General features: G+C 37.7%; 5 protein-coding genes across 7 annotated transcripts; 1 reads left to right on the top strand and 4 right to left on the bottom strand.

Annotated features, from left to right (window-relative positions):
- Nucleotides 1–1,836: 1,836 nt before the first annotated feature.
- On the bottom strand, nt 1,837–5,999 carry LOC131009145 (cytochrome P450 CYP72A219-like). Its single transcript, XM_057936369.1, has 5 exons — nt 5,546–5,999; nt 4,363–4,580; nt 4,040–4,284; nt 2,845–3,217; nt 1,837–2,504 (listed from the first exon to the last, which is right to left on the bottom strand). Exons 1-5 carry the CDS (start codon nt 5,817–5,819, stop codon nt 2,073–2,075), a joined length of 1,542 nt encoding a protein of 513 aa, XP_057792352.1. The 5' UTR covers nt 5,820–5,999; the 3' UTR covers nt 1,837–2,072.
- A 1,737-nt stretch (nt 6,000–7,736) lies between these two features.
- Nucleotides 7,737–13,955, bottom strand: LOC131009144 (cytochrome P450 CYP72A219-like). Of its 2 annotated transcripts, XM_057936367.1 has the most exons (5): nt 13,594–13,955; nt 10,095–10,309; nt 9,320–9,564; nt 8,667–9,039; nt 7,737–8,274 (listed from the first exon to the last, which is right to left on the bottom strand). In XM_057936367.1, exons 1-5 carry the CDS (start codon nt 13,865–13,867, stop codon nt 7,843–7,845), a joined length of 1,539 nt encoding a protein of 512 aa, XP_057792350.1. In that variant the 5' UTR covers nt 13,868–13,955; the 3' UTR covers nt 7,737–7,842. The 2 variants fall into 2 exon arrangements, with proteins under 2 accessions (XP_057792350.1, XP_057792351.1); XM_057936368.1 differs by lacking the exon at nt 10,095–10,309 and having other exon boundaries at nt 13,594–13,731.
- Nucleotides 13,956–14,497: 542 nt separating this feature from the next.
- On the top strand, nt 14,498–14,999 carry LOC131009966 (protein AGENET DOMAIN (AGD)-CONTAINING P1-like). The gene is made up of 2 exons (XM_057937362.1): nt 14,498–14,891; nt 14,980–14,999. Exons 1-2 carry the CDS (start codon nt 14,498–14,500, stop codon nt 14,997–14,999), a joined length of 414 nt encoding a protein of 137 aa, XP_057793345.1.
- Nucleotides 15,000–15,576: 577 nt separating this feature from the next.
- Nucleotides 15,577–19,727, bottom strand: LOC131009142 (cytochrome P450 CYP72A219-like). The gene is made up of 5 exons (XM_057936364.1): nt 19,181–19,727; nt 18,002–18,219; nt 17,211–17,455; nt 16,549–16,921; nt 15,577–16,177 (listed from the first exon to the last, which is right to left on the bottom strand). Exons 1-5 carry the CDS (start codon nt 19,452–19,454, stop codon nt 15,746–15,748), a joined length of 1,542 nt encoding a protein of 513 aa, XP_057792347.1. The 5' UTR covers nt 19,455–19,727; the 3' UTR covers nt 15,577–15,745.
- A 2,210-nt stretch (nt 19,728–21,937) lies between these two features.
- LOC131009143 (cytochrome P450 CYP72A219-like) lies at nt 21,938–26,200 on the bottom strand. Of its 2 annotated transcripts, none has more exons than XM_057936365.1 (5): nt 25,839–26,200; nt 25,350–25,567; nt 24,887–25,125; nt 23,226–23,598; nt 21,938–22,390 (listed from the first exon to the last, which is right to left on the bottom strand). In XM_057936365.1, the coding sequence occupies exons 1-5, from the start codon at nt 26,110–26,112 to the stop codon at nt 21,959–21,961; spliced, it is 1,536 nt and encodes a 511-aa protein (XP_057792348.1). In that variant the 5' UTR covers nt 26,113–26,200; the 3' UTR covers nt 21,938–21,958. The 2 variants fall into 2 exon arrangements, with proteins under 2 accessions (XP_057792348.1, XP_057792349.1); XM_057936366.1 differs by having other exon boundaries at nt 25,350–25,577; nt 25,839–25,939.
- Nucleotides 26,201–27,661: the final 1,461 nt, after the last annotated feature.

Raw genomic sequence — 27,661 nt, 5'->3', positions numbered from 1 at the left:
CTATCTCGTCTTGCGATTGTTGGATTGCGATTGTTGGATTACAAGCTTGCGGGCGTAGTACAATGTAACACAGAAATGTAGGAGATGAGAATACAAGGGAAAAACTGTATTGAAATTACAATCTAATAAAACCAGAAAGGCAGCCGAGTCGAGGAGGGTCCTCTGTCCGCAAGACGAGATACGCCCCGGTAGTGCTCTCGGTTTGGCGTGTCGTCCCCAAAGATGAAACGGCTTCGTCTCGTAGGTAGCAGCACCGCACACCAACGAGCTCCGGCGAACTGGAACGAGGCGAGAACAGAACTCAACAGTGCAGTATGCAGAATGTCAGAGTGATGTTGCTTGTATGATTTTCAGGTGAAAAATGATGCATGAAGGCTGTCCTATATATAGGCACAGTCCACATCAATAGGGGGAGCCTGCTGGATTAGATTGATACCATTGATGGTATTCAAATGGTGTCGGGACTCCTCCGAGGGAAGCTTAGCGGGCTTCGTGTGCGTGCGCGTAGGCCTCGTCTCCTTCGAACCAAGTTTTCGTTGGTCCAAAAAGATAAGGGTCGATGTGGGCCTAGGGTAGGCCCAAAGACCACCCAAAGACCAAGATCCAAGATCCAAGTCCACGGCCGCGCGTCGGGTGACGGGGACGGGGACAGGGCCGGGGGCCGGGGCCGGGCGTCGGGCGCCGGGGCCGGGCCGGGCGGGCGGCGGCGGCGGCGGCGCGCGCGTGTGGGCTGTGCAACCCGTCACGTGTGCACACAGTTTTATTACATCCTGTGATGTAATAGCTTTTATACTGTAATAAATGTGATCCACATTCCAATGTGGGATAAGTATTAAATCTTATTTAATGCTTATCTTTTCCCACAACTCCATGTTTCAAGTACCCAACTTTAAACAATTATTTCTCACTCACCGGAAATCGGTTTTGAGTAAATAAATATACTACGATCATCTACTCGGAACGTAGATCGATCCTGTCCCATTTAATTATGCTAAATTAAATGTTTTCGGTACTCGAAAAATTATTAAACATTGGTTACTCACAACCAATTTCCAACAAACCACACCCAATTCAATAGCTTCCATATATATATAAGAGCTACTACACTGCAAGAAATTTCCACTGTAGAAATGAAAACATCCATGGTTAATTGATTGATTTTTTTGCAGTGAAGGAGAAGAGAAGAGAAGAGGGAAGAAGTTTATAGAAGATGATCGATAGCTAGCTGAGAAGAATAGTATTTAACTGAAAGAGTAGTTTTGTTTGAATTCTTTCGTTTTTCCCATTTGTCGTTTTCTTCGGCAATCAGTAAGTGGAAGTTTTTTAAAATAAAATTGACAAATTTCTATTTTAAGGAAAATTATGAGATCATTTCTCAAAAAAAGAAAATTATGAGATCGGATCAGATATGTATATATGGGGTAAATTTTACAATGATTTTCTGATCACTCAAAACACTCTTTCTATCTGTTTCGTTTGTCGCAGCATGAAGAGTCAACACCATCTACTTATTAAATCTAAACCAATGTTATCATAATTTGAGTATTTATAAAATAAAATAAAAAGTTAAGAGGGAGACACGATGGAACACAGTAAATTGTGGGACAAAAGATCTCATCTGCCCTATTTTGGTGTCCCATTCCATGTTTCACTATCGAGTTCTTAAGTATATATATATTTATTAGTCTTATTATATTGTAATTTAGTTTAATTTTATAATTACACCCATCCAATTAGATCTTATTCGGTCTCCTAGTTCTATTAAATGACAACTAAATTGTTTTCATCTATTAATAGGGAAATTCTTATCCAATAATTCTGATAGAGATTCAAATCTAAGAACATGAAAGTACAAATACTTTATAAGTCAAATATAATTACTCCCTCCGTCCCACGAAGCATGATACAGTTTTCTTTTTGATCTGTCCACGAAGCATGACACGTTTCTAAAAATGGCAAAAGAATTACCATTTATTCACATTTTCACTTTTTCACCTACCACACTTAACACACAAAATACCAATTTCTTAATTCTCGAGCCGAAAAGAACTATGTCATGCTTCATATCTACATTACTGTTGTAGTTTGGTAAGGATCAAGTGTGCTCCATGTTGGGGCTGAAGAGTGATGACCTTATAAGGAGCATGCGTATACGACGGCGACAGTTGGAACGAATAACGCTGCAGAATCATAGCCATCGCCATTTTAGCTTCCAACATAGCGAAGTTCTGCCCTATACAAATCCTCGGCCCCCAACCGAACGGAAAATACACAAGCTGCCCTTGCGTCGCCTTCGACACGCCTTCAGCGAACCTCTCTGGTTTGAAGCTGGTCGCGTCGGCCCCCCACAACTGGGTGTTGTGGTGCACCGCTAGCACCGGAAGCAAGAGGTGCACTCCCGCCGGCATACTAATCTTCCCAAATCGAGCATCCTTGTGAGTAGACCGAATAAGCAACACCCCCGGCGGGTATAGCCTCAGAGCTTCGTGGAGGATCATGTTGATCTGCACACGAAACAGAGCTTATAAGATGTTTTAAGAGTTTATTAAATATAATTTTTCAAGAGCTTAATTATTAATTAGAGAGAATTTCTTTTTTGCTAGATTGAGAAAATGAAAAATATGAACTTGAAATTGTATATAATGAAAATAACAAATTATAGTTAAATAATATTTGTAAAATAATTGTTGCATATAAAAAATAAGTTGGATAAGCGAACTTATTTGTTGGAATTGGATAGCTTATAAGCTTTGAAACTTATTTTTAAAGTTTATAAGTTGTTTAAGAAATTTATTTTGGCAAACACTTCGAAATATAAGATGTTTTAAAGAGCTTATAACTTACGGTTTTGAGGTGGTTTAGCTCCTGGTAGTCGGGCTTCCCTCTCCCGAACACTTGTAGAACCTCGTCCCTGGCACGGGCTTGCCAGTCATCATGCTTGCTTAAAAGGATCATTGTCCAAACCAGCAGAGACGAGGTGGTCTCCTGGCCCGCAAAGTAGAAGAGCTTGCACTCCTCGATCACTTCCTCGATGCTCATGCCGGACTCATTTCCATGCTGTTTCATCTCCTTCAAATTGGACTCCAATAGTAATCCCAATAAGTCGTCTGCGCTAACTTCTGCTGCTTTCATTCTTTTGTTGATGATTCCGAGAACCAATGATTCGATTTCCGCCACAAATTCTTTCATTCTCTTGTTGAATTTCGTTGGCACAAATCTGCATGTGGAGGGAGTGGTTCAAATCAATTCATGTATATATAGTAAAAAAAAAATCAGCCATTAGATGATGAATTTTTATTTCTTTTACATTCATCATTTTTGATAACAAATTTATAATGTTTCATAACAAATTTATAATTTAAATTTCATGTATCTCTCATTTAAACCAGCCCAAGCACCCTTAGACCCCTCTTTTTTCCTTATGTTTTTCTCTCAAGTGTGTATTATCTTTTTGTTGTAAATTCATCATGCGGAAATGAAGGATGAAAATAAAATTTTCCTTTATATTCCTCATTTTTTTACTCTAATACGTGTTTGTTTTTTATCCCTTTAATACTTCAAGAGAATTTCACAATTTCTCATTGCATATTTGTACTCTAATACGTGTTTGCTTTTTGTCCCTTTAAATTAATAAAGGGATAATATAATGAGGTATAAAATTTATCATTTAAAGTGGCAACCACATTTTTTATATCTTTTTCGATTTGAATGATAATATATTTATCAACACCTCATAACTATATAATTCTTAGACGTAAAATTATACCATATATTCGAATTTTTATTATGTTAAGGTAAACGAGGCATAAGGTAGTAAATAAAACTTAACCTTACTTATATATATATAATTTGAATATAAGCCCTTGAGTCCATCCAACAAAGTGAGAGAACTACCCGCACACAAGCGGGATTTGAACCTAAGACCTCTCACAAAGAAGAGTCTTTGGATTTAACCTTACTTATAATTAAAGAGATATTTAAAAAAATTCGATTTTAGCGCCATTCAAACTAAACTTTCCGAGTACTGCATTTAACATACCTCCATCCGGGGATATAGAGAGAGCGAGTGGAGTCCATGATGAGCTTGCTCTGCTCTCTTTGTAGTTCAAATATCTTTCTTCCTTCCTCGTAGCTACTCCCAAACGCAGTTCTTGAAATCACATCGCTCGTCATTGTCTGAAGATGAGGCCACACATCCACCTCACCTTCATTTCCATTTCCCACAATCTCATCCCATTTGCTCAACATTTCACCGCAGCTCAAGTAGAACGATGGAACCATATGCTGTGTTGCATCAAAAGGGACAAGGAATTCCTCATCAGATTCGACATATGTAATTATTTCTCATCGGAATTAATTTACCTTCAATTTGTCGATATGGAAGGCGGGATTGAGGAGTCTCCTGTGCTTGGCCCATTTATCCGTCTCGTATGATGCTATCCCTTTAAAGAGCATCTTACGAAACGGATTACCACTAGGTTTCTGGAAAACATAACTCTTGGACATAATCTCTCGTATTATTTCAGGGTCTGTGATGTTTACTGCAGGCTTTGGCCCAAACCAACTAAAACTATTCTCACCTGATCACAAGTTAGTTGCAAATGTAAGAAGTGGCGAAGGCAGGAATTTAGTGTTTGTTGAATGGGTTCGGCCCCAGATGGAATCATTTGTTCCACAATTTAGTGTGTACCACTCTTAATTTGTCTATTTTATAATTGTTTGTTGTAAAAATAAAAAACTCTAATTAATATTTATAACTAAAAATTGAAATTTAACAAAATTATATACCCTAATTTTGAATTAATTAACCCAAATAATCGAATTATTAATTCAAATAAATATAAAAAAAATAATTATAAACCCTAATTGGATGAATGAACCCCTGTTAATTATCTTCTTATTATATTAAAGCATACTAAATTAAAATTGAAGAAATATAATTAAAAATTATAATAAATTAAGAGTGGTACACGGTGGTACACACTAAATTGTGGGACAGATGATCCCATGTGATTTAGCCTCCTTTTTCTTTTTTGGGTATTCTTTACATTTTAAACATTTTTATCAAAAAAAAAAAACAAGTATAGTAGTAATAATAAAATAATTGAAGTATGACACCAACTCATGTGGTACACTAGATTTCAAATTCTATAGAATATATGAAGAAAGTTAAAAATAATGAAATTATATATTTTCCACCATTTTCAATTAAAGAGAAAGTACCTAAATTAATTATTGAAGTGAGAAGGGCTAAAATAAGAGCATTTCTTAATATATAAAATAAGAATCAGTTTCAGCCATTAGATAATCAAGATCTACAGTTGATTCGTAATCCTGTTGGATGGATTTATGGTCCTGAGTTCGAATCCCAAAGGTAGCAAAAAATTATTTTTCACAATTTATATATGTATACAACGAATTCATACGTGTTCTACATAAAATTCATACATTAAAAATTGCTCTTATTTCTTATTTTAAGATGTGCTCTTACGATAGCCCACCCCGAAGTGAGAATGTAAATATCATTAAAAGTGTAGAGACTTACCATATTTTTGGGTGGTTTGGTGGTAGATGGGAATAGCTCTAGGCGCAATCTCGTTGGAAAAATTCATAGGTTTGGACAAGGCTTCTTTGGTGATGCTCCTTATCTCTTTGAAATCTCCATAGAAAAGCTTGTAAGAATTTCCGTTGAAGCCCTGCTGCCGCAGTAATTTTTCGAGATTTTTGGGGGTAAACCACACCCAATTCAATAGTTTCCATACGTATATTAGAGCTACAACACCGCAAGAAATTTCCACCGTAGAAATGAAAACATCCATGCTTAGTTAATTGATTTTTTTGCACTCAAAGAGAAGAGAAGAGAAAAGGGAAGAAGTTTATTGAAGATGATCCATAGCTGAGGAGATAAGTAGTGGAGTAGTTGAAAACAGGAGTTTTTGTTTGAATTCTTAATTTTTCCCATTTGTCGTTTTCTTCGGCAGTAAGTTTTTTAAATGATATGAGTGGGAAACATTTTTCTGGATCGATCGGTACAAACTTTTAGAAATAAAGAAAAAGTGAATAGTTTGCCAATTAGAGCCAGTTAACTCTGTTTTTTGGATTTAATTAATTATCACTAATGACTTGATCATTGACCTTTACTACTACGTTACTTCCTCCGTCTCACCTCAAGTGTCTCGTTTTTCTTTTTAGATTGTCCCATTTCAAATGTCATATGTTTTCTTTTATGGAAAAAAATTAGTCTTACAATGTGAGAATATTTGGGATCCACGTCATCTTTTCAACTACACCACACCACTTAATAATGTAATTAACATTTTTCTAAAAACCGTGTCCAAAAGAAACATGACATTTGAAATGGGACGAATGAAGTATTTAATCTCATTAATGTAACTGGAAAATACGATGCTCCTTCCATCCCAATTCAATATGACATATACGTTCGTTATTTGGAGGCCGCTCCAATGAGACCCCCTAATTTTAATGAGATCTAGGGCACGATCTGGTGCGTTTATTTCATCAATCCTATGACTGATATTGTATCTGGAGAGTGATTTTTTTTCGCAGGGTTCGAATCCTGGAGGGAGCAGAATATTTTATATTTTGTTATTCATAAGTATATACTGCATTGTTCATCAGTATATACTGCCTTGTTCATTAGTATATCCTGGAGCGCGCCCCTATTATTAGTTTTAATATATTGTAATTTAGTTTAATTTTATAATACACCCATCCAATTAGATATATCTTATTCGGTCTCCAAGTTCTATTAAATGACAAATATATTTTTTTTCATCTATTAATAGTGAAATTCTTATCTAATAAGGGAAAATATGTGCCCCCAACTCAATTTGTAAACAAACATACCTTACATATATAATATGATAAGTAAAATCGGTCCACAACTCAACTTGGAAACATACATATCTATAGAGTTCGAGGGTTTTTTAGGACAGTAACTTAGATTGATTTGGAAATTAGGACAATAACTTTCGAATTTGTAAAAATAGGACACTAATTTTTTTTTAGAGTAAAACAGGACACTAATTAATAAGTGTTGCATCCGCAGGACATTTTTTAGTCAATTATCGGCTGAGAAATGTCCTATTTTTACGACGCTTATTAATTAGTGTCCTATTTTACTCTAAAAAATAATTAGTGTCCTATTTTTACAAATCTGAAAGTTATTGTCCTAATTTTCAAATCAATCTAAGTTAATGTCCTAAAACATCCCCTGACTCCATATCTATATGGAAACAAACCCTAACTCAACTTGTAAACGAACATGGAAACAATCATTTACATACGTCCAGAAACACTCTATAAATATACACCAACTAATCCCCCCAAAATCTGTATATCTCAATATTCAATTAATCAACAAATTTCTATAAATATACACCAACTAATCCCCCCACATGTACATATCCGCTATTAGAAACATGCAAACATATGTGAATAAGTCTACCATAATCTGAATATCTTACAATTAGACCCAAATAAAATAGAAATAGTCCCCCACAAAAACCAGCTTCTGGGGACAAATTATGTTTATAAAATAAGATCATAAAAACTGAAATTCTGGTATATAATACACGGCATCATTAGACATACATGAAACATATACTCTCTTCGTCTCACAAAAACATGAACATTTCTATTTTGGTACACCACCCCATCACAATCCCTTTACTTTGATGGTATATCCTATAATTGCTTTACCTATGAGATTCAAATTCAAGAACACGAAAGTATCAGATACTTTATGTATTAAGTGCAAGTAGTTCGTAATTTCAACGTTAAATGAAGTTTTTCTCAATCCTAGTACCCTATATATCTATATTATTGTTCTAGTTTGGTAAGGATCAAGTGTGCTCCATGTTGAGGCTGGAGAATGATGACCGTATGAGGAGAATGCGTATACGACGGCGACAGCCGGAACGAATACCGCTGCAGAATCATAGCCATCGCCATTTTAGCTTCCAACATAGCGAAGTTCTGCCCTATACAGATCCTCGGCCCCCATCCGAACGGAAAATACACAAGCTGCCCCTGCGTCGCCTTCGACACGCCTTCAGCAAACCTCTCCGGTTTGAAGCTGGTCGCGTCGTCCCCCCACAGCCGGGTGTTGTGGTGCACCGCCAGCACGGGAAGCACGAGCTGCACCCCCGCCGGTATACTAATCTTTCCAAATCGAGCTTCCTTGTGAGTCGACCTTGTAAGCGACACCCCCGGCGGGTATAGCCTCAGCGCCTCGTGGAGGATCATGTTGACCTGCACACGCAACAGAGTCGTATAGGCGTCCGTGGATCATATTTGAGCTCATATTAAGTGCAAAATAGTTCGATTATAAAATAAAACACAAAAACTCCTGTGCAACCGGTTGCACCGTGTAATTGTTTTCTAGAATGACACTACTTCATTCGGGAAATGGCACTTGAACATTTTCGAATGACACTACTTCAACGTACAAATGATATTTGAAAATCTTCAAGTGTCATTTGTATGTTGAAATAGTGTCATTCAGAAATCAGTTGCACGGGATAATGCCTCTAAATAAAATAGCCTAACTCCACAATCTCGAAAAAAAATTGACCTATTTTTACAAATCATCCTAATATAGTGGACTAAAAATATTTTAAACTCGTAGAACAGGACTAACTCACCGTTTTGAGGTGGTTTAGCTCCTGGTAGTCGGGCTTCCCTCTCCCGAACACTTGCAGAACCTCGTCCCTAGCACGGGCTTGCCAGTCGTCGTGCTTGCTTAAAAGGATCATTGTCCAAACCAGCAGAGACGAGGTGGTCTCTTGGCCTGTGAAGTAGAAGAGCTTGCACTCCTCGATCACGTCCTCGATGCTCATGCCGGACTCATTTCCGTGCTGCTTCATCTCCTTCAAATTGGACTCTAATAGTAATCCTAATAAGTCGTCTGCGCTACCTTCTGCTGCATTCATTCTTTTCTTGATGATTCCGAGCACCAATGATTTTATTTCCGTCGAAAGTTCTTTCATTCTCCTGTTGAATTTCGTCGGCACAAACCTGCACAAAAAGTATAAAAACCACATATGAGTCTAAATACTACTCATATACTGCATCAGTCGACTTATCGGCTAAGCCGACTCAAACCAAGCGCGTGAAATGCATGCACCACATATAAAAAAAATTACGAGTCAAGCTCATCGCCTCGAGTCACCCCACCTTGCATTGGCTAATTCGTCGTCAAGACTGACTCGAGCCGACGAATGAGTCAGCTCGATATGAATGCTCTGATAAATTTATTACAGAAACAGATAGAAAGCGAGTACTGTATCTAACATACCTCCATCCGGGGATATAGAGAGAGCGAGTGGAGTCCATGATGAGCTTGCCCTGCTCTCGTTGTAGTTCAAATATCTTTCTTCCTTCCTCGTAGCTACTCCCAAAGGCAGTTCTTGAAATCACATCGCTCGTCATTGTCTGGAGATGAGGCCACACATCCACCTCACCTTCATTTCCAATTCCCACAATCTCATCCCATTTGCTCAACATTTCACCGCAGCTCAAGTAGAACGATGGAACCATATGCTGTTTGCATCGAAAGGGACAAGAATTCCTCATCAGTTTCAACATATGTAAGAACCTATAGTAGTATTTCTTAGGGCTGACAAATCGTGCGCGTTGGATTGTTATCGGGTTCAACCTGATAAGGCCAAACCTGAACACGATCTGTTAAGGAAGTGCTCGACACGAACATGAACCCGGCACGATTTACTCAAACCCGAACACGACACGAATACGATAACAATACGATTTGAATTGTGTTAACACGATACGATAACAACACGATCTGATTAAATACGAAATCCTAAAGGTTAAAGTGTAGAAAGAATTAAAATTTTAAAATAAATATTTAATAAAAATAATGTAATATTAACTCTATCAGGTGACACGGACCCGACACGAAATTATCAGGTTCATATCATGTCGACACGATAATGATACGAACCTAATAAGGCTTGACATTAACCCATTAATTTCGTGCGGTTTCGTTTCGTGCTTTCGTGTCGTGTCGAAAATTGTCAGCCCTACTGTTTCTCATTGGAATATGAATTTACCTTCAATTTGTCGACGTGGAAGGCGGGGTTGATGAGTTTTCTGTGCTTGGCCCATTTATCAGTCTCGTATGATGCTACCCCTTTCGCGAGCATCTTACCAAATGGATTACCAGGCTTCTGGAAAACATAATTCTTGGAAGTGATCTCTCGTATCATTTCAGGCTCTGTGATGTTTACTGCAGGCTTTGGTCCAAACCATGTAAAACTTTTCTCACCTGATAACAAGTAACAAATTTAAGGCTGAATTTTCTTCTATATATTGTATATTTATTATTGCGAAATCATTATATTTTTTTTAACTTCATGTTATTACACTGATATACTCCACTGTGAAAAAAAAGGGAGAATCAGTGTTTTATAACACTTAAGTGTGTTATGTTTGATTGATAAGTTTATATGAAAAAAATGAAGGATAACGAAAAATTATCCTTTTAAATATCATCTTTCTTTTTTCTCATTTTCTATCGAGGAGAATTTCACCATTTTTCATTCCTCCTTCTCACTTCAAGGAGAATAATATATTATCACACCAAAGCAGGAGGGATAATATTATCCCTTATTGGAGTAAAAATACTTTTGTAAATTTTTATTATCCCTCATTTTTTCATAATAAATTTAAGGGAAAAGGTGCAGATAAGTCCTCCTAGGTGTAGCCCTTATAGCGTATACCTCCCCATTCTCACTGTGCGTGCAAATAAACCCCTCAACTCAAGAAAAAGGGTGCAAATACCCCCTCGCCATAATCTTCGTTTTCTCACCGTTAATCAACATTATTTTATTTTCTGTGGGGCCCACCATCTTCACATAATGCGTCTCCCTCCCCTCAATTCTCGTCTCTCTCTCTGCCTCAAAACGCACACACACATAGCAGCACCGATATATATCTCTCTCTCTCTCTTCCGGCCGCCGCGACTCATCTCCGGCGAAGGGCCATCGACTGTCGCCGTTCTCCCTCATCTCTCTCTCAACTCGTGGCCCTTGCCTCGATTCCCAGCGAGCGCACGGCTGGAGGGCCTCATCTCTCTCTCATCTCCGGCGCCGCAGCTCCTCCTCAGACGAAGAGCCACCGTCGGCCAATTAAGAAGTGGTTTCCTTCCCTCTCTCCGTCCGTGGCCGAGCGACAGCGGTAGGGCCGCTGCAACCCTGGCCTCCCTCTGCAAAATCCATCCTAGTCCAGCCACCACCGCCTGAACTTCCTCTTCTTCACTCAAACCGGCTGACATCAGCAGCAAATGAAGCAGACTGCCGCCGGCGCCCTTTATTTCCCTCGGCTCTCTCAAGCCTCCCAATTCTACGCGCTACTGAGCGATAAGGCCGATGGCGTCAGATCTCGAATCGAATTGCTGTGGAGAAAACTGCACCGATGAGCTTTTGTGTATAGGCAAATTCTGTAGGTTGTAAAACGTGAATACTGCTCTCTGTTAATTATTGTTGCTATGTGATTTAATTTTGAACTGATTTCAGTTTTATGCTTTCATCTGTATTTGGTAATCTCTGTTATTGATATGATGACATATTCCATCTTTTTTTTCACTTGAATTTTTTGTATACGCTGATCTCTTGGAAGAGTTTTACTCTCGTCATTAATTTTTTGAATTTCTTGAATTGGCTGTATTCAAGAAGGTGAAGAAGGTGGGCCCCACAGTAAATTTTAAAAAAAATGCTGACTAACGGTGAGAAAACGGAGGTTAGGGCGAGGGGGGTATTTGCACCCTTTTTCTTGAGTTGGGGGGTTTAGTTGCACGCACAGTGAGAATGAGGAGGTATACGCTATAAGGGCTACACCTAGAAGGGCTTATATGCACCTTTTCTCTAAATTTAACAATGGGTTAAGTATCAGATTAGCCCTTAACGTGGAAGCCCCTATGGCATTGAGCACCTTATGGCAAGGGGTGTGTCAACTAAACCCCTAAAGTACCTATTTTCCTCCAATTAAGCCCCCGACTTAACGGAGAGTTAACACCGTTAACTATTATTATTATTTTTATTTTTTTATTTTATTGGTGGTGGGACCCACACCGTCTTCACCACCAAACTCGCCGGAAACCTAATCAAACCCCTTCTTCCTCACCCCCACGCTGACCCCACCTCCACTCTCAAATCTCTCTCTCTCTCTCGGTTCACCCACATCCGCCGCTCTCCCTCAAATCTCCTCTCACCGCCGCCCGTAGGTCAGGCGACACCGCCTCCACTTCTCTCTCGACAGACTCGACAACACAGACGCACACCATAGACGACAATCGATGGCCTCACCTCTCTAGACTCCGACGACCGCAGCAGGGCCACGACCGCCGCTTCCCTCTCTAACCTTCCATCTCCTCTCCCCTGCTCTATCGACCCCTCACTCTCTAGTCTCACAACTGACAACTGATCGGAGGCAAAGCCGCCACCCGAAACCCCTAAATCCCCAAATTTTATCCGCCTCTTCTCGATCTCTTTCTCCCATCTTCCTGATTCCCGACAACTACAGTCAAGAGCTGCCGCCATCATCTCAGTCTTCCCTCGACTCACACACATAGTTCGACCTCCGCCCTTGGCCGGACAGCAGCAGCGAGTCGCCGCCGTGCCCTGCCTCCCTCCGTCTCTCGACTCTTACAGCCAACAACCACAATAAAAGGTGGTCGGGTAGAGATTGGCTTCGTGGGATCTAGGCTTCAAGGTCGGGGTGGGGGTGGGGGTGGGGGTGTGGGTGTGGGTGTGGGTGTGGGGTGGGGTGGGGAGGTAGAGGGAGGTGCTGTTGCTGCTGCTGCTCGAGCTGCCATTACTGTGGGGGGGAGTTGGTCGGAGAAGGAGATGGGTTCTCTCTTGATGAGGGAGAGGCGTATTTCCGGCGAGTTTGCAGCATGTTTGGTGGTGAAGAAGGTGTGGGTCCCACCACCAATAAAATAAAAAAAAATAACAATAGTTAACGGTGTTAACTCTCCGTTAAGTCGGGGGGCTTAATTGGAGGAAAATAGGTACTTTAGGGGTTTAGTTGACACACCCCTTGCCATAAGGTGCTCAATGCCATAGGGGCTTCCACGTTAAGGGCTAATCTGATACTTAACCCTTTAACAATTAAAGATAACACAACCTCGGAGAAAAATTATTCAACCTACAAATGGGACAAGATTCAATATCCTATAATTTCATATGTGATAACGTATTTCACTATTATATTTATTATTTTAATAATATTTTAAAAAATTATACTATATTATAACTTTGAATTTATCAATTTAATTTTGAACTACAGAAAGTGAGATTAAATGATATAAAATATAACTATTAACTACAAAAAGTTAATAATCACAAAATTAAATTAAAAGCATATACAATTAAAATTAGAAAGAAAAAAAAGACATAAAATGTGACACCAACCGTAATACACTAGATTTTAAACTATAGAATATATGAAAAAAATAATAAAAATATATTTTTTCTACCATTTTCCACCGATAAGGTACCCTAATTAATTATTGAAGGAAAAGGTAAATTAGCATTAAAAGTGTAGACTTACCATATCTTTTGCAGGTTTGGTAGTAGATGGGAATAGCTCTAGGCGCAATATCGTTTGAAAAATTCATAGGTTTGGACACGGCTTCTTTGGCGATGCTCCTTATCTCTTTGAAATCTCCATAGAAAAGCTTGTAAGAATTTCCGTTGAAGCCCTGCTGCCGCAGTAATTTTTCGAGTTTTTTGGGGGTAAACCACACCCAATTCAATAGTTTCCATACATATATTAGAGCTACGAAACCGCAAGAAATTTCCACTGTAGAAATGAAAACATCCATGCTTAGTTAATTGATTTTTTTGCACTCAAAGAGAAGAGAAGAGAAAAGGGAAGAAGTTTATTGAAGATGATCGATAGCTGAGGAGATAAGTAGTAGTTGAAATGAGGAGTTTTTGTTTGAATTCTTAATTTTTCCCATTTGTCGTTTTCTTCGGCAGTAAGTTTTTTAAATGATATGAGTGGGAAACAATTTTCTGGATCGGAACAAACTTTTAGAAATAAAGAAAAAGTGAATAGTTTGCCAATTAGAGCCAGTTAACTCTGTTTTTTAGACTTAATTAATTATCACTAATGACTTGGTCTCCAAGTTCTATTAAATGACAAATATATATTTTTTTCATCTATTAATAGGGAAATTCTTATCTAATAAGGGAAAATATGTGCCCCCAACTTAATTTGTAAACAAACACACCTTATATAATATGATAAGTAAAATCGGTCCACAGCTCAACTTGGAAACATACATATATATATGGAAACAAACCCTAACTCAACTTGTAAACGAACATGGAAACAATCATTTACATACGTCCAGAAACACTCTATAAATATACACCAACTAATCCCCCCAAAATCTGTACATCTCAATATTCAATTAATCAACAATTTTTGGAAAGAAACAGAATCAACAATGGCGCGGCGGTTCCGGCGCGGGGATCCGGTGGAGGTGGCGAGCGCGCAGGAAGGATTTGTTGGTTCCTACTACGAAGCCACCGTGATGACCGATCTCTCAAAACACGGTTACTACGTGCAGTATCGCACTCTGCTCAAGGACGATCTCTCGGGCCCGCTGCGTGAGGGCCACTCCGCCGCCGAGGTCCGCCCCAGGCCGCCGCCTGATCCGGCGACGGAGTACCGGCTGCACGACGTGGTGGACGCGTTCGACAACGACGGGTGGTGGTGGGGGAGGATCACCGGCAGAAGCGGAGATGGTTACACGGTGTTCTTCGAGACCACCGGAGATGAGATCTTTTACCACAAGAATAGGCTGCGGACTCATCAAGAATGGAGCAATGGAACTTGGTGTTTAGAAACATCATAAAAATTCAGAAACAAGCGATTCCTCACCATGAAATTGTACTGTATTTTGATTCAAAGTTGTTCCTATTTCAGTTTTTGCTACTGTCGAGTGATTAAATTTGTGTAAGAACTCAAAGTAACCAAGTCAACATTGTACAACATTCTAAACACAACCTACTTGTTCAAGAATGAAAGAAACAAGGGTTAACAAAGTCACCATTGCAAAGGAGCAGCCATACTAAGGTATAATAAATACATGATCTTACCGAGTTTTTTTTTATACCAACAAAAAAAACTCTAATTTACCGTGAAAGTCGAAATACCATTTCATTCGCTCTACAATCAAAATAATGAATGCAACTACTCTATTTAAGTGCATATTCCGTAGTTCATCTCTTGCATTCCGGCCTCGACGTCAATAGTAAATCGAACTTTTCTTTCTCGGCGTTAAAAATCAGAAAAAAATGTTAAATCCCAAATAATAATAAAAAATAGTTCCCCGCAAAAACCAGCTTCTTGGGACAAACTATGTTTATAATAAGATTATAAAAACTGAAATTCTGGTATATAACTAAGTACAAGGCCTCATTAAACATACATGAAGCATATATAATCCCAATTTCAAATTCCACCACATATATATAGAGTTGAGTTATTGTAAACATCTGATCTTCTATAAAACTATAAATCTTGCACGTATAAAGTAATTATACTTTCGTGGTCTTATAACTATCCTATAATTGCTTTACCTATGAGATTCGAATCCAACAACACGAAAGTACAGATACTTTATATGTTAAGTGCAAGTAATTCGTAATTTTTAAATGAAGTTCTTTTTAATCCCAATCCTATATCTACATTATTGTTGTAGTTTGGTAAGGATCAAGTGTGCTCCATGTTGAGGTTGGAGAATGATGACCGTATGAGGAGCATGCGTATACGACGGCGACAGCCGGAACGAAAACCGCTGCAGAATCATAGCCATCGCCATTTTAGCTTCCAACATTGCGAAGTTCTGCCCTATACAGATCCTCGGCCCCCAACCGAAGGGAAAATACACCAGCTGCCCTTGCGTCGCCTTCGACACCCCTTCAGCGAACCTCTCCGGTTTGAAGCTGGTCGCATCGTCCCCCCACAGCCGGGTGTTGTGGTGCACCGCCAGCACCGGGAGCACGAGCTGCACCCCTGCCGGTATACTAATCTCCCCAAATCGAGCTTCCTTGTGAGTCGACCTTGTAAGCGACACCCCCGGCGGGTATAGCCTCAGCGCCTCGTGGAGGATCATGTTGACCTGCACACGCAACAGAGTCGTATAGGCGTCCGTGGATCATATTTGAGCTCATATTAAGTGCAAAATAGTTCGAGTATAAATAAAACACAAAAACTCCTGTGCAACCGGTTGCACCGTGCAATTGATTTCTAGAATGACACTACTTCATTCGGAAAATGACACTTGAACATTTCCGAATGACACTACTTCAACATACAAATGACACTTGATGTCATTTGTATGTTGAAATAGTGTCATTCAGAAATCAATTGCACGAGAGAGTGCTTCTAAATAAAATAGCCTAATTCCACAATCTCGAAAAAAAATTGACCTATTTTTATAAATCATCCGGACTAAAAATATTTTAAACTCGTAGAACAGGACTAACTCACCGTTTTGAGGTGGTTTAGCTCCTGGTAGTCGGGCTTCCCTCTCCCGAACACTTGCAGAACCTCGTCCCTGGCACGGGCTTGCCAGTCGTCGTGCTTGCTTAAAAGGATCATTGTCCAAACGAGCAGAGACGAGGTGGTCTCCTGGCCGGCGAAGTAGAAGAGCTTGCACTCCTCCATCACTTCCTCGATGCTCATGCCGGACTCATTTCCGTGCTGTTTCATCTCCTTCAAATTGGACTCCAATAGTAATCCCAATAAGTCGTCAGCGCTACCTTCTGCTGCATTCATTCTTTTCTTGATGATTCCGAGCACCAATGATCTTATTTCCGTCGCAAGTTCTTTCATTCTGCTGTTGAATTTCGTCGGCACAAACCTGCACAAAAAGTATAAAAACCACAGATGAGTCTAAATACTACTCATATACTGCATCAGTCGACTCATCGACTAAGCCGACTCGAACCAAGTGCGTGAAATGCATGCACCATATATATAAAAAAAAGTACGAGTCAAGCTCATCGCCTCGAGTCACACCACCTTGCATTGGCTAATTCATCGTCAAGACTGACTCGAGCCGACGAATGAGTCAGCTCGATATGAATGCTCTGATAAATTTACTACAAAAACAGACAGAAAGCGGTAGTGTATCTAACATATATACTTACCTCCATCCAGGGATATAGAGAGAGCGAGTAGACTCCATGATGAGCTTGCTCTGCTCTCTTTGTAGTTCAAATATCTTTCTTCCTTCCTCGTAGCTACTCCCAAACGCAGTTCTTGAAATCACATCGCTCGTCATTGTCTGAAGATGAGGCCACACATCCACCTCACCTTCATTTCCATTTCCCACAATCTCATCCCATTTGCTCAACATTTCACCGCAGCTCAAGTAGAACGATGGAACCATATGCTGTTTGCATCGAAAGGGACAAGAATTCCTCATCAGTTTCAACATATGTAAGAACCTATAGTAGTATTTCTTAGGGCTGACAAATCGTGCGCGTTGGATTGTCATCGGGTTCGACCTGATAAGGCCAAACCCGAACACGATCTGTTAAGGAAGTGCTCGACACGAACATGAACCCGGCACGATTTACTCAAACCCGAACACAACACGAACTCGACACGAAATACGATAACAATACGATTTGAATTGTGTTGACACGATACGATAACGACACGATCTGATTAAACACGAAATCCTAAAGGTTAGTTAAAGTGTAGAAAGAATTAAAATCTTAAAATAAATATTTAATAAAAATAATGTAATATTAACACTATCAGGTGACACGAACCCGGCACGAAATTATCAGGTCCTTATCATGTCGACACGATAAGGACATGAACCTAATAAGGCTTGACATTAACCCATTAATTACGTGCGATTTCGTTTCGTGCTTTCGTGTCGTGTCGAATATTATCAGCCCTGCTATTTCTCATCGAAATATGAATTTACCTTCAATTTGTCGACGTGGAAGGCGGGGTTGATGAGTTTTCTGTGCTTGGCCCATTTATCCGTCTCGTATGATGCTACCCCTTTCGCGAGCATCTTACCAAATGGATTACCAGTAGGCTTCAGGTAAACATAATTCTTGGAAGTGATCTCTCGTATCATTTCAGGCTCTGTGATGTTTATTGCAGGCTTTGGTCCAAACCAATTAAAACTTTTCTCACCTGATCACAAGTAAGTAACAAATTTAAGGCTGAATTTTCTTCTATATATTGTACATTTATTTGTGCGAAATCATTATATTTTTTTTAACTTCATGTTATAGATAACAAATATTATTACACTGATATACTCCACTGTAAAAAAAAAAGAGGGACAATGAGTGTTTTATACTCCCTCCGTCCCATTAGAATTGGCACTTTTGAGTTGGGCACGGAGATTAAGAATAAAGAGTTAACGAAAAGGAGTAACATTTAAGTGTGTTCTGTTTGATTGATAAATTTATATGAAAAAAATAAAGGATAACGAAAAATTATCCTTTTAAATTATCATCTTTCTTTTTTCTCATTTTCTATCGAGGAGAATTTCACCATTTTTCATTCCTCCTTTTCACTTCAAGGAGAATAATATTATCACACCAAAGCAGGAGGGATAATATTATTCCCTTATTGGAGTAAAAATAAGGAATAAGAAATGGTAAATTCACTTTTGTAAATTTTTATTATACCTCATTTTTTTCATAATAAATTTAACAATTAAAGATAACAGTAACCTACAAAATGGGACAAGATTCAATATCCTATAATTTCATATGTGATAACGTATTTCACTATTATATTTATTATTTTAATAATATTTTAAAAAATTATATATTATAACTTTGAATTTATCAATTTAATTTTGAACTACAGAAAGTGAGATTAAATACTAACTATTAACTACAAAAAGTTAATAATCACAGAATTAAATTAAAAGCATATAAAATTAAAATTAGAAAAAAAATATATTAAATAAAAATAAAAATAGGACATAAAATGTGACACCAAATGTAATACACTAGATTTTAAACTATAGAATATATGAAAAAATAATAAAAATATATTTTTTCCACCATTTTCCATCGATAAGGTACCCTAATTAATTATTGAAGGAAAAAGTAAATTAACATTAAAAGTGTAGACTTACCGTATCTTTTGCAGGTTTGGTGGTAGATGGGAATAGCTCTAGGCGCAATATCGTTTGAAAAATTCATAGGTTTGGACACGGCTTCTTTGGCGATGCTCCTTATCTCTTTGAAATCTCCATAGAAAAGCTTGTAAGAATTTCCGTTGAAGCCCTGCTGTCGCAGGATTTTTTCGAGTTTTTTGGGGGTAAACCACACCCAATTCAATAGCTTCCATAGATATATAAGAGCTACTACACCGCAAGAAATTTGCACTGTAGAAATGAAAACATCCATGCTTAATTGATTGATTTTTTTGCACTGAAGGAGAAGAGGGAAGAAGTTTATAGAAGATGATCGATAGCTAGCTGAGAAGAAAAGTATTTAACTGAAAGAGTAGTTTTGTTTGAATTCTTTGATTTTTCCAATTTGTCGTTTTCTTCGGCAATCAGTAAGTGGAAGTTTTTTTAAATAAAATTGACGAATTTCTATTTTAAGGAAAATTATGAGATCATTTCTCAAAAAAGGAAAATTATGAGATCAGATCAGATATGTATATGGAGTAAATTTAACAAAGATTTTCTGATCACTCAAAACACACTGTTTTCGTTTGTCTGTTTTCGTTTGTCGCAGCATGAAGCAAGCCGAATCCTACAAAGGAGTCAACACCATCTACTTATTAAATCTAAACCAATGTTATCATAATTCGAGTTGTTACAGCACAAAACCGTTTACTTCCTTTGCAAATTTCATTTGGAAATTATTATATTTTTAAGTTATTAAAATATATATCTATGAGTCGAGTTGTAATGAATCTAGTCGCGCCCCTAGTTAGATAAATGACTTTAAATTATAGATTATGTTCTTAGCACCGTGTTTCTTCCTCAACCACAAGACAACTTTGATTTTCTTCCTCAACCACAAGACAACTTTGATTTTTCATCTTAAGCTATATTTTAAATTCTCAATCTTGAGAAGCAAGCATGATTTTCCAGCCACATTTTTATTCTTGCCAGCCACGTTTAAGCTTCCTCCACAGCCATTCAAATTTTCTTAATTTTGTACACCACAAATTCATGCTTGTGCAGCACGAATTCAACCCAGTATATAAATCTCCTTTACTTCACTGCATTTACCGAACAAATCCAACAAAAAGATTCAGTCTTTTATAATTCATCCTGTTTCTTCCTACTGCAGAAATCTCAATCGGTAATTTTAGTTATTTTGTAAAGCTATGAAATTTTATTCACAATTTTCTTCATTATTTTCATATCTCCATCAAAAACCAAAAACACCCACAATTCTGTTTCCTTTTCTTTACACTGCATAAATGAATCGATTTCATCTCTATTTCATAAACCAAATTGAACAAATCTCAAAAGAAAATAGAAGTAGTGAAAGAGGGATGGTGGCTTAGAAAGAAGGGGAGCGGTTGAGCAGCAGTACCGCCGGCGCTGCGCGCCACGGCGGCCGACGGAGGAAGAGAAGGGGCAGCGGTGCGGTGGTCTTGGCCTGGGCAGCGCCGCTGTCGACGCGGGGGCGGCGATGGTGGTGCTGCTGTCGGCCAGGAGGGAAATAGACGGTGAAGGTAATGCCGGAAAGGAGAGGGTGGCGGCTGGTGGCGAAGGTCGCCGGAGAAGGAGAGGCAGCGGTGGCAGGGCACGGTGAAGAGAGGGGCAGAGGGAGAGAGGTTGAGGAGAGGACAGGGGGAGGCAGAGCCGCCGGCCTCCGGCGGCGGCGTGCCGTCTGGTGGCAGCGGCAGGAGGCCGAGAAGAGGAGAGGGAGGAGGGCTGAGCAATGAGTGCAAGGCGTGAGTGTGTGTTAGGTGTGGAAGTCAAATTGGTTTTAAATTAGGATGAAGGGAAGAATGGGCTTGGGCTGGGTGGTTTTATTTTTTTTGGTGGGCTCGATTTTAATAGGTGGTTGGGCTGGACTCCACATTTTAATGTTTCTCTAATTAAATTGGATTTGGGTGTCACACGAGTATTTAAAAAAAAAAAAATTAAGAGTGAGACACGATGGGACACAGTAAATTGTGGAACAAAAGATCTCATCTGCCCTATTTTGGTGCAAATGGGATCCTCTGTCCCAAAATATAGTGTGTACCACATGTACCACTCTTCATTTTTTTATATTTTTAAATTATTTTTTATTCAATTTTAATTTATTATGCTTTTATATAATATAAAGATAATTAACAATGGTTCACTCATCCATTTAGGGCTGATAATTTTTTTTTTCATATTTATTTGAATTAATAATAGATTATTTGGGTTCCTTAATTCAAAGTTAGGGTATATAATTTTTAAATTTTAATTTTTCAATGATAAATACTAATTTGAGTTTATAATATAATACTAATTTTTATTTTTATAAAAAATAATTTATAAAACAAAAAAATGAAAAATGATACACGTGCTACACACAATATTATGGGACAGAAGATCCCATCTGATTTTGGTGTCCCATTCCATGTTTCACTATCGAGTTCTTAAGTATATATATATATCTATATTTATTAGTTATAATATATTGTAATTTAGTTTAATTTTATAATTACACCCATCCAATTAGATCTTATTCGGTCTCCTAGTTCTATTAAATGACAACTAAATTGTTTTCATCTATTAATAGGGAAGTTCTTATCCAATAATTCTGATAGAGATTCAAATCTAAGAACATGAAAGTACAAATACTTTATAAGTCAAATATAATTACTTTATATATTGCATAAAGTGCAAATAATTTGTAGTTTCAACGTTCAAAAAAAAAAAAAAAAAAATCCTAATCCTATACCTACATTACTGTTGTAGTTTGGTAAGGATCAAGTGTGCTCCATGTTGGGGCTGAAGAGTGATGACCGTATAAGGAGCATGCGTATACGCCGGCGACAGCCGGAACGAATAACGCTGCAGAATCATAGCCATCGCCATTTTAGCTTCCAACATAGCGAAGTTCTGCCCTATACAAATCCTCGGCCCCCAACCGAACGGAAAATACACCAACTGCCCTTGCGTCGCCTTCGACACGCCTTCAGCGAACCTCTCCGGTTTGAAGCTAGTCGCGTCGGCCCCCCACAGCCGCATGTTGTGGTGCACCGCCAGCACCGGAAGCAAGAGGTGCACTCCCGCCGGCATACTAATCTTCCCAAATCGAGCTTCCTTTTGAGTAGACCGAGTAAGCAACACCCCCGGCGGGTATAGCCTCAGAGCTTCGTGGAGGATCATGTTGACCTGCACACGAAACAGAGTTTATAAGATGTTTTAAGAGTTTATTATATACTCCCTCCGTCCGCGATATCGTTTCCACATTGTGGACGGCACGGGTTTTAAGAAAAGTGTTGGATGGTAGTAGATATATAGTGAGTGGAGTTTGGGTCCCACAATTGTTGTGAGTGAAAGTTTGTGGACCCTACTTCTATAAATGGAAGTGGAAACGATATCGCGGACGGACCGAAATGGCAAATGTGGAAACGATATTGCGGACGGAGGGAGTATAATTTTCAAGTTCTTATCAATTAGAGAGATTTTTTTTGCTAGATAGAGAAAATGAAAAAATATGAACTTGAAATTGTATTTAATGAAAATAACAAATTATAGTTAAATAATATTTGTAAAATGATTGTTGAATGCATATAAAATTATACTCCCTCTGTCCCAACACTAACGTTCCCAAAAAATGTGACACACAAATTAAGAAAATGTAGATAAAGTAAAAGAAAGATAAAGTAAATGAAGAGAGAAATAAAGTAATGAAAAAGTAAGAGAGCGATGAAGTAAACGAGAATAGAGATAGAAAGAGTAGATAAAGCAAGTAATTGTTTCATTTTTTGGGTTGTGACATTATAAATGAGATGCCGAGAAAGGAAATTTGGGATGTTATTATTAAGACGGAGGGAGTAAAAAATAAGTTGGACACATGAACTTATTTTTTGAACAGCTTATAAGCTCTTGAAACTTATTTTTAAAGTTTATAAGTTGTTTAAGATATTTCTTTTGCCAAACACTTGGAAAAAGCTTACAAGCTCCTAAACAATTTATAAGTTGTTTTAAAAAGTTTATAACTCACCGTTTTGAGATGGTTTAGCTCTTGGTAGTCGGGCTTCCCTCCTCCGAAAACTTGTAGAACCTCGTCCCTGGCACGGGCTTGCCAGTCGTCGTGCTTGCTTAAAAGGATCATTGTCCAAACGAGCAGAGACGAGGTGGTCTCCTGGCCGGCGAAGTAGAAGAGCTTGCACTCCTCTATCACTTCCTCGATGCTCATGCCGGACTCATTTCCGTGCTGCTTCATCTCCTTCAAATTGGATTCCAACAGTAATCCCAATAAGTCGTCTGCGCTGCCTTCTGCTGCGTTGATTCTTTTGTTGATGATTCCGAGCACCAATGATTCGATTTCCGCCACAAGTTCTTTCATTCTCTTATTGAATTTCGTTGGCATAAACCTGCACAAAAAGTATAAAAAGCATAGCAATGAAAAAAAATGCTTCCGCTTGTAGAGAGTGGTTCAAATCAATCTATGTATATATCGTAAAAAAATAAAGACATACAGAAGATTCATCACTTTGCTGAATGAATCGTGATTCAGAATTTGAAGATTTCTATTTCTTTTACACTCATCATTTTTCATAACGAATTCATATTAATGTTTCATAGCAAATTTATAATTTACGTTTCATGCATGTATCTCTCATTTAAACCACTACCTATTCTTATATACATATATATATACCGGCGGCAGAGCTAGGGTGTGAGCTCAAGCACACCATCGGACCCCTCTTTTTTCATTATGTTTTTCTCACAAAGGTGTATTATCTTTTAATGTAAATTCATAATGTGGAAATGAAGAATGAAATTTCTCATTTATTCTTTTTCAATTTCCTGCTAAAGGAAATTTCATAATTTTTCATTGCATATTTGTACTCTAATGTGTTTGTTTTTTATTCCTCTAAATAGACGTATAATATAATGACGTATAAATTTATCATTTAAAGTGAAGATCACATTTTTTATACTCCCTCTGTTCCACCGAAGTTGAGTCGTATTCCTTTTCGGGTCGTTCCAGCGAAGCTGAGTCGTTTCATTTTCTGGAATGAATTAAAGCTACTTTTTCATTCACGTTCTCTTCCATTTCACCTTTCTATTTCATTTTTTCACTAAACACTAATTCCTTAAATCCCGTACTTAAAAGAAATCCATCATCTTCGCTGGGACAGAAGAAGTATCTTTTTTGGTTTAAATGATTGATTATGTCAAAGCGAACGAGACATAAGGTGGTAAATGAATTAAGCTTATTCTTCCATTATACCTCAAAGCAAACACACCCTGAGAGGGCTACTATTATCATACCAAAAATAAAGTGATAAAGTGAAATTGCAAAATGAGAAGAGAGTGAATATTTATTTTGTAGAAAGGAAAGATAAATAATGAATTCAAAGAAATTTTTTTTATTCCTCATTTTCTAATAATAAATATGGTTGTTAATTTATTATGGGAAAAAGAGGGATAAACAAAATTTCATTATTTAAATATTTTCTTTCTTTTTCCTCATTTCCTACTTGACCCTTACTCATTCCTCATTTTCACTACAGAGGAGGAATAAGTAAGGGTCAAGTAGAAAATGAGGGAAAAAGATTTAAACGATGAAATTTTATTTATCCCTTATTTTTTCATGATAAATTAACAACAAAAAAGAACGCACCCTTAAAGAAATAAGGACTGTATTTAACATACCTCCATCCGGGGATATAGAGAGAGCGAGTGGAGTCCATGATGAGCTTGCCCTGCTCTCTTTGTAGTTCAAATATCTTTCTTCCTTCCTCGTAGCTACTCCCAAACGCAGTTCTTGAAATCACATCGCTCGTCATTGTCTGAAGATGAGGCCACACATCCACTTCACCTTCATTTCCCACAATCTCATCCCATTTGCTCAACATTTCACCACAGCTCAAGTAGAATGATGGAACCATATGCTGTTTGCATCAAAAGGGACATGAATTCCTCATTACTTTATTTCGACATATGTAAGAAGCTGGCTAGCTATTTGTCACGTTGTGACAAAATAGGATTATAGAGCAATAAACCAACAGAAAATATAAAGAAGCTAGACACAGAATTGGCTACATCCACGAGACCCTCTGTACATTTTCTGTGAAGCGGGAGATTCAAGACATAACAACGTATCATCGGAATTTACCTTCAATTTGTCGACGTGGAAGGCGGGATTGACGAGTTTCCGGTGCTTGGCCCATTTATCCGTCTCGTATGTTGCTATCCCTTTAGCGAGCATCTTACGAAATGGATTACCACTTGGCTTCTGGAAAACATAATTCTTGGACGTAATCTCTCGTATTATTTCAGGATCTGTGATGTTTACTGCAAGCTTTGGCCCAAACCAACTAAAGCTATTCTCACCTGATCACAACTAGCAAATGTAAACGGCGACGGAGCCATGAATTGGTGTATAAATACATGAACTTTACTCACTTTTTAGTTTTCAACATGAACTTTAAAATCTAGTTATAGATACATAAACTTTAAACTTATTCAATTTTTGACTCATTTTTTATATCCCATAAAATTAATGCTGACATGTCAAAATTAAAACTTAGTTGGCAAAATTAATCCTATAGTTAGCATCTAACTAAGAAGAAAATTGTAGATATCATTAAAAGTGTAGACTTACCATATTTTTGGGTGGTTTGGTGGTAGATGGGAATAGCTCTAGGCGCAATCTCGTTGGAAAAATTCATAGGTTTGGACAAGGCTTCTTTGGTGATGCTCCTTATCTCTTTGAAATCTCCATAGAAAAGCTTGTAAGAATTTCCGTTGAAGCCCTGCTGCCGCAGTAATTTTTCTTGTTTTTTGGGGGTAAACCACACCCAATTCAATAGTTTCCATACGTATATTAGAGCTACAACACCGCAAGAAATTTCCACTGTAGAAATGAAAACATCCATGCTTAGTTAATTGATTTTTTTTGCACTCAAAGAGAAGAGAAGAGAAAAGGGAAGAAGTTTATTGAAGATGATCGATAGCTGAAGAGATAAATAGTGGAGTAGTTGAAAAGAGGAGTTTTTGTTTGAATTCTTAATTTTTCCCATTTGTCGTTTTCTTCGGCAGTAAGTTTTTTAAATGATATGAGATCAGATCAGATATGCATAAATTAAAATTTACAAAGATTTTCTGATGATTTAAAACAATGTTTCTATCTGTTTGGTTTGTCGCGGCATGAATCTTTACAAAGGAGTCAACACAATCTACTTATTAAATCTAGAGGCAGTATACTTTCCCAATAGTAAAACTCAACGTTTTTTTTTTTTTTTTGAAGAGGAAATAGTAAAACTCAACGTTGCAAAGCTTCAGATGATGGGAAACATTTTTCTGGATCGGAACAAACTTTTAGAAATAAAGAAAAAGTGAATAGTTTGCCAATTAGAGCCAGTTAACTCTATTTTTTGGACTTAATTAATTATCACTAATGACTTGATCTTTGACCTTTACTACGTTACTCCCTCCGTCTCACCTGAAGTGTCTTGTTTTTCTTTCTAGATTGTCCCACTTCAAATGTCATATATTTTATTTTATAGAAAAAAATTAGTCTTAAAATCTACACCACACCACTAAATAACCGTGTCCAAAAGAAACATGACACTTGAAATGAGACGAAGAAAGTATTTAATCTCATTATTAATGTAACAGGGAAATACGATGCTCCTTCCATCCCAATTCAATATGACATATATACGTTCGTTATTTGGAGGCCGCTCCAATGAGACCCCCTAATTTTAGTGAGATCTAGGGCACGATCTGGTGCGTTTATTTCATCAATCCTATAGCTGATATTGTATCTGGAGGATGATTTTTTTTTCGTAGGGTTCGAATCCTGGAGGGAGCAGAATATTTTAAATTTTGTTATTCATCAGTATATACTGCTTTGTTCATCAGTATATATGTCATATTCATTACCAATTTTTTAAATTTTGTTTTTCATCAGTATATACATCTTGTTCATTAGTATGTCTTATTCATTGTCCTCATGTTACAGAAAAAATAGGGGGTCTCACTGGAGCGCGCCCCTATATATATATATATATATATATATATATATATATATATATTATTAGTTTTAATATATTGTAATTTAGTTTAATTTTATAATTACACCCATCCAATTAGATCTTATTCGGTCTCCAAGTTCTATTAAATGACAAATATTTTTTTTTCATCTATTAATAGGGAAATTCTTATCTAATAAGGGAAAATATGTGCCCCCAACTCAATTTGTAAACAAACATACCTTACATATATAACATGATAAGTAAAATCGGTTCACAACTCAACTTGGAAACATACATATATATATGGAAACAAACCCTAACTCAACTTGTAAACGAACATGGAAACAATCATTTACATACGTCCAGAAACACTCTATAAATACACACCAACTAATCCCCCCAAAATCTGTACATCTCAATATTCAATTAATCAACAAATTTTGGAAAC

Source organism: Salvia miltiorrhiza, chromosome 2, assembly GCF_028751815.1.
Source record: "Salvia miltiorrhiza cultivar Shanhuang (shh) chromosome 2, IMPLAD_Smil_shh, whole genome shotgun sequence".
Classification (NCBI taxonomy): domain Eukaryota; kingdom Viridiplantae; phylum Streptophyta; class Magnoliopsida; order Lamiales; family Lamiaceae; genus Salvia; species Salvia miltiorrhiza.
This window is presented reverse-complemented; position numbering and strand designations above follow the sequence as displayed.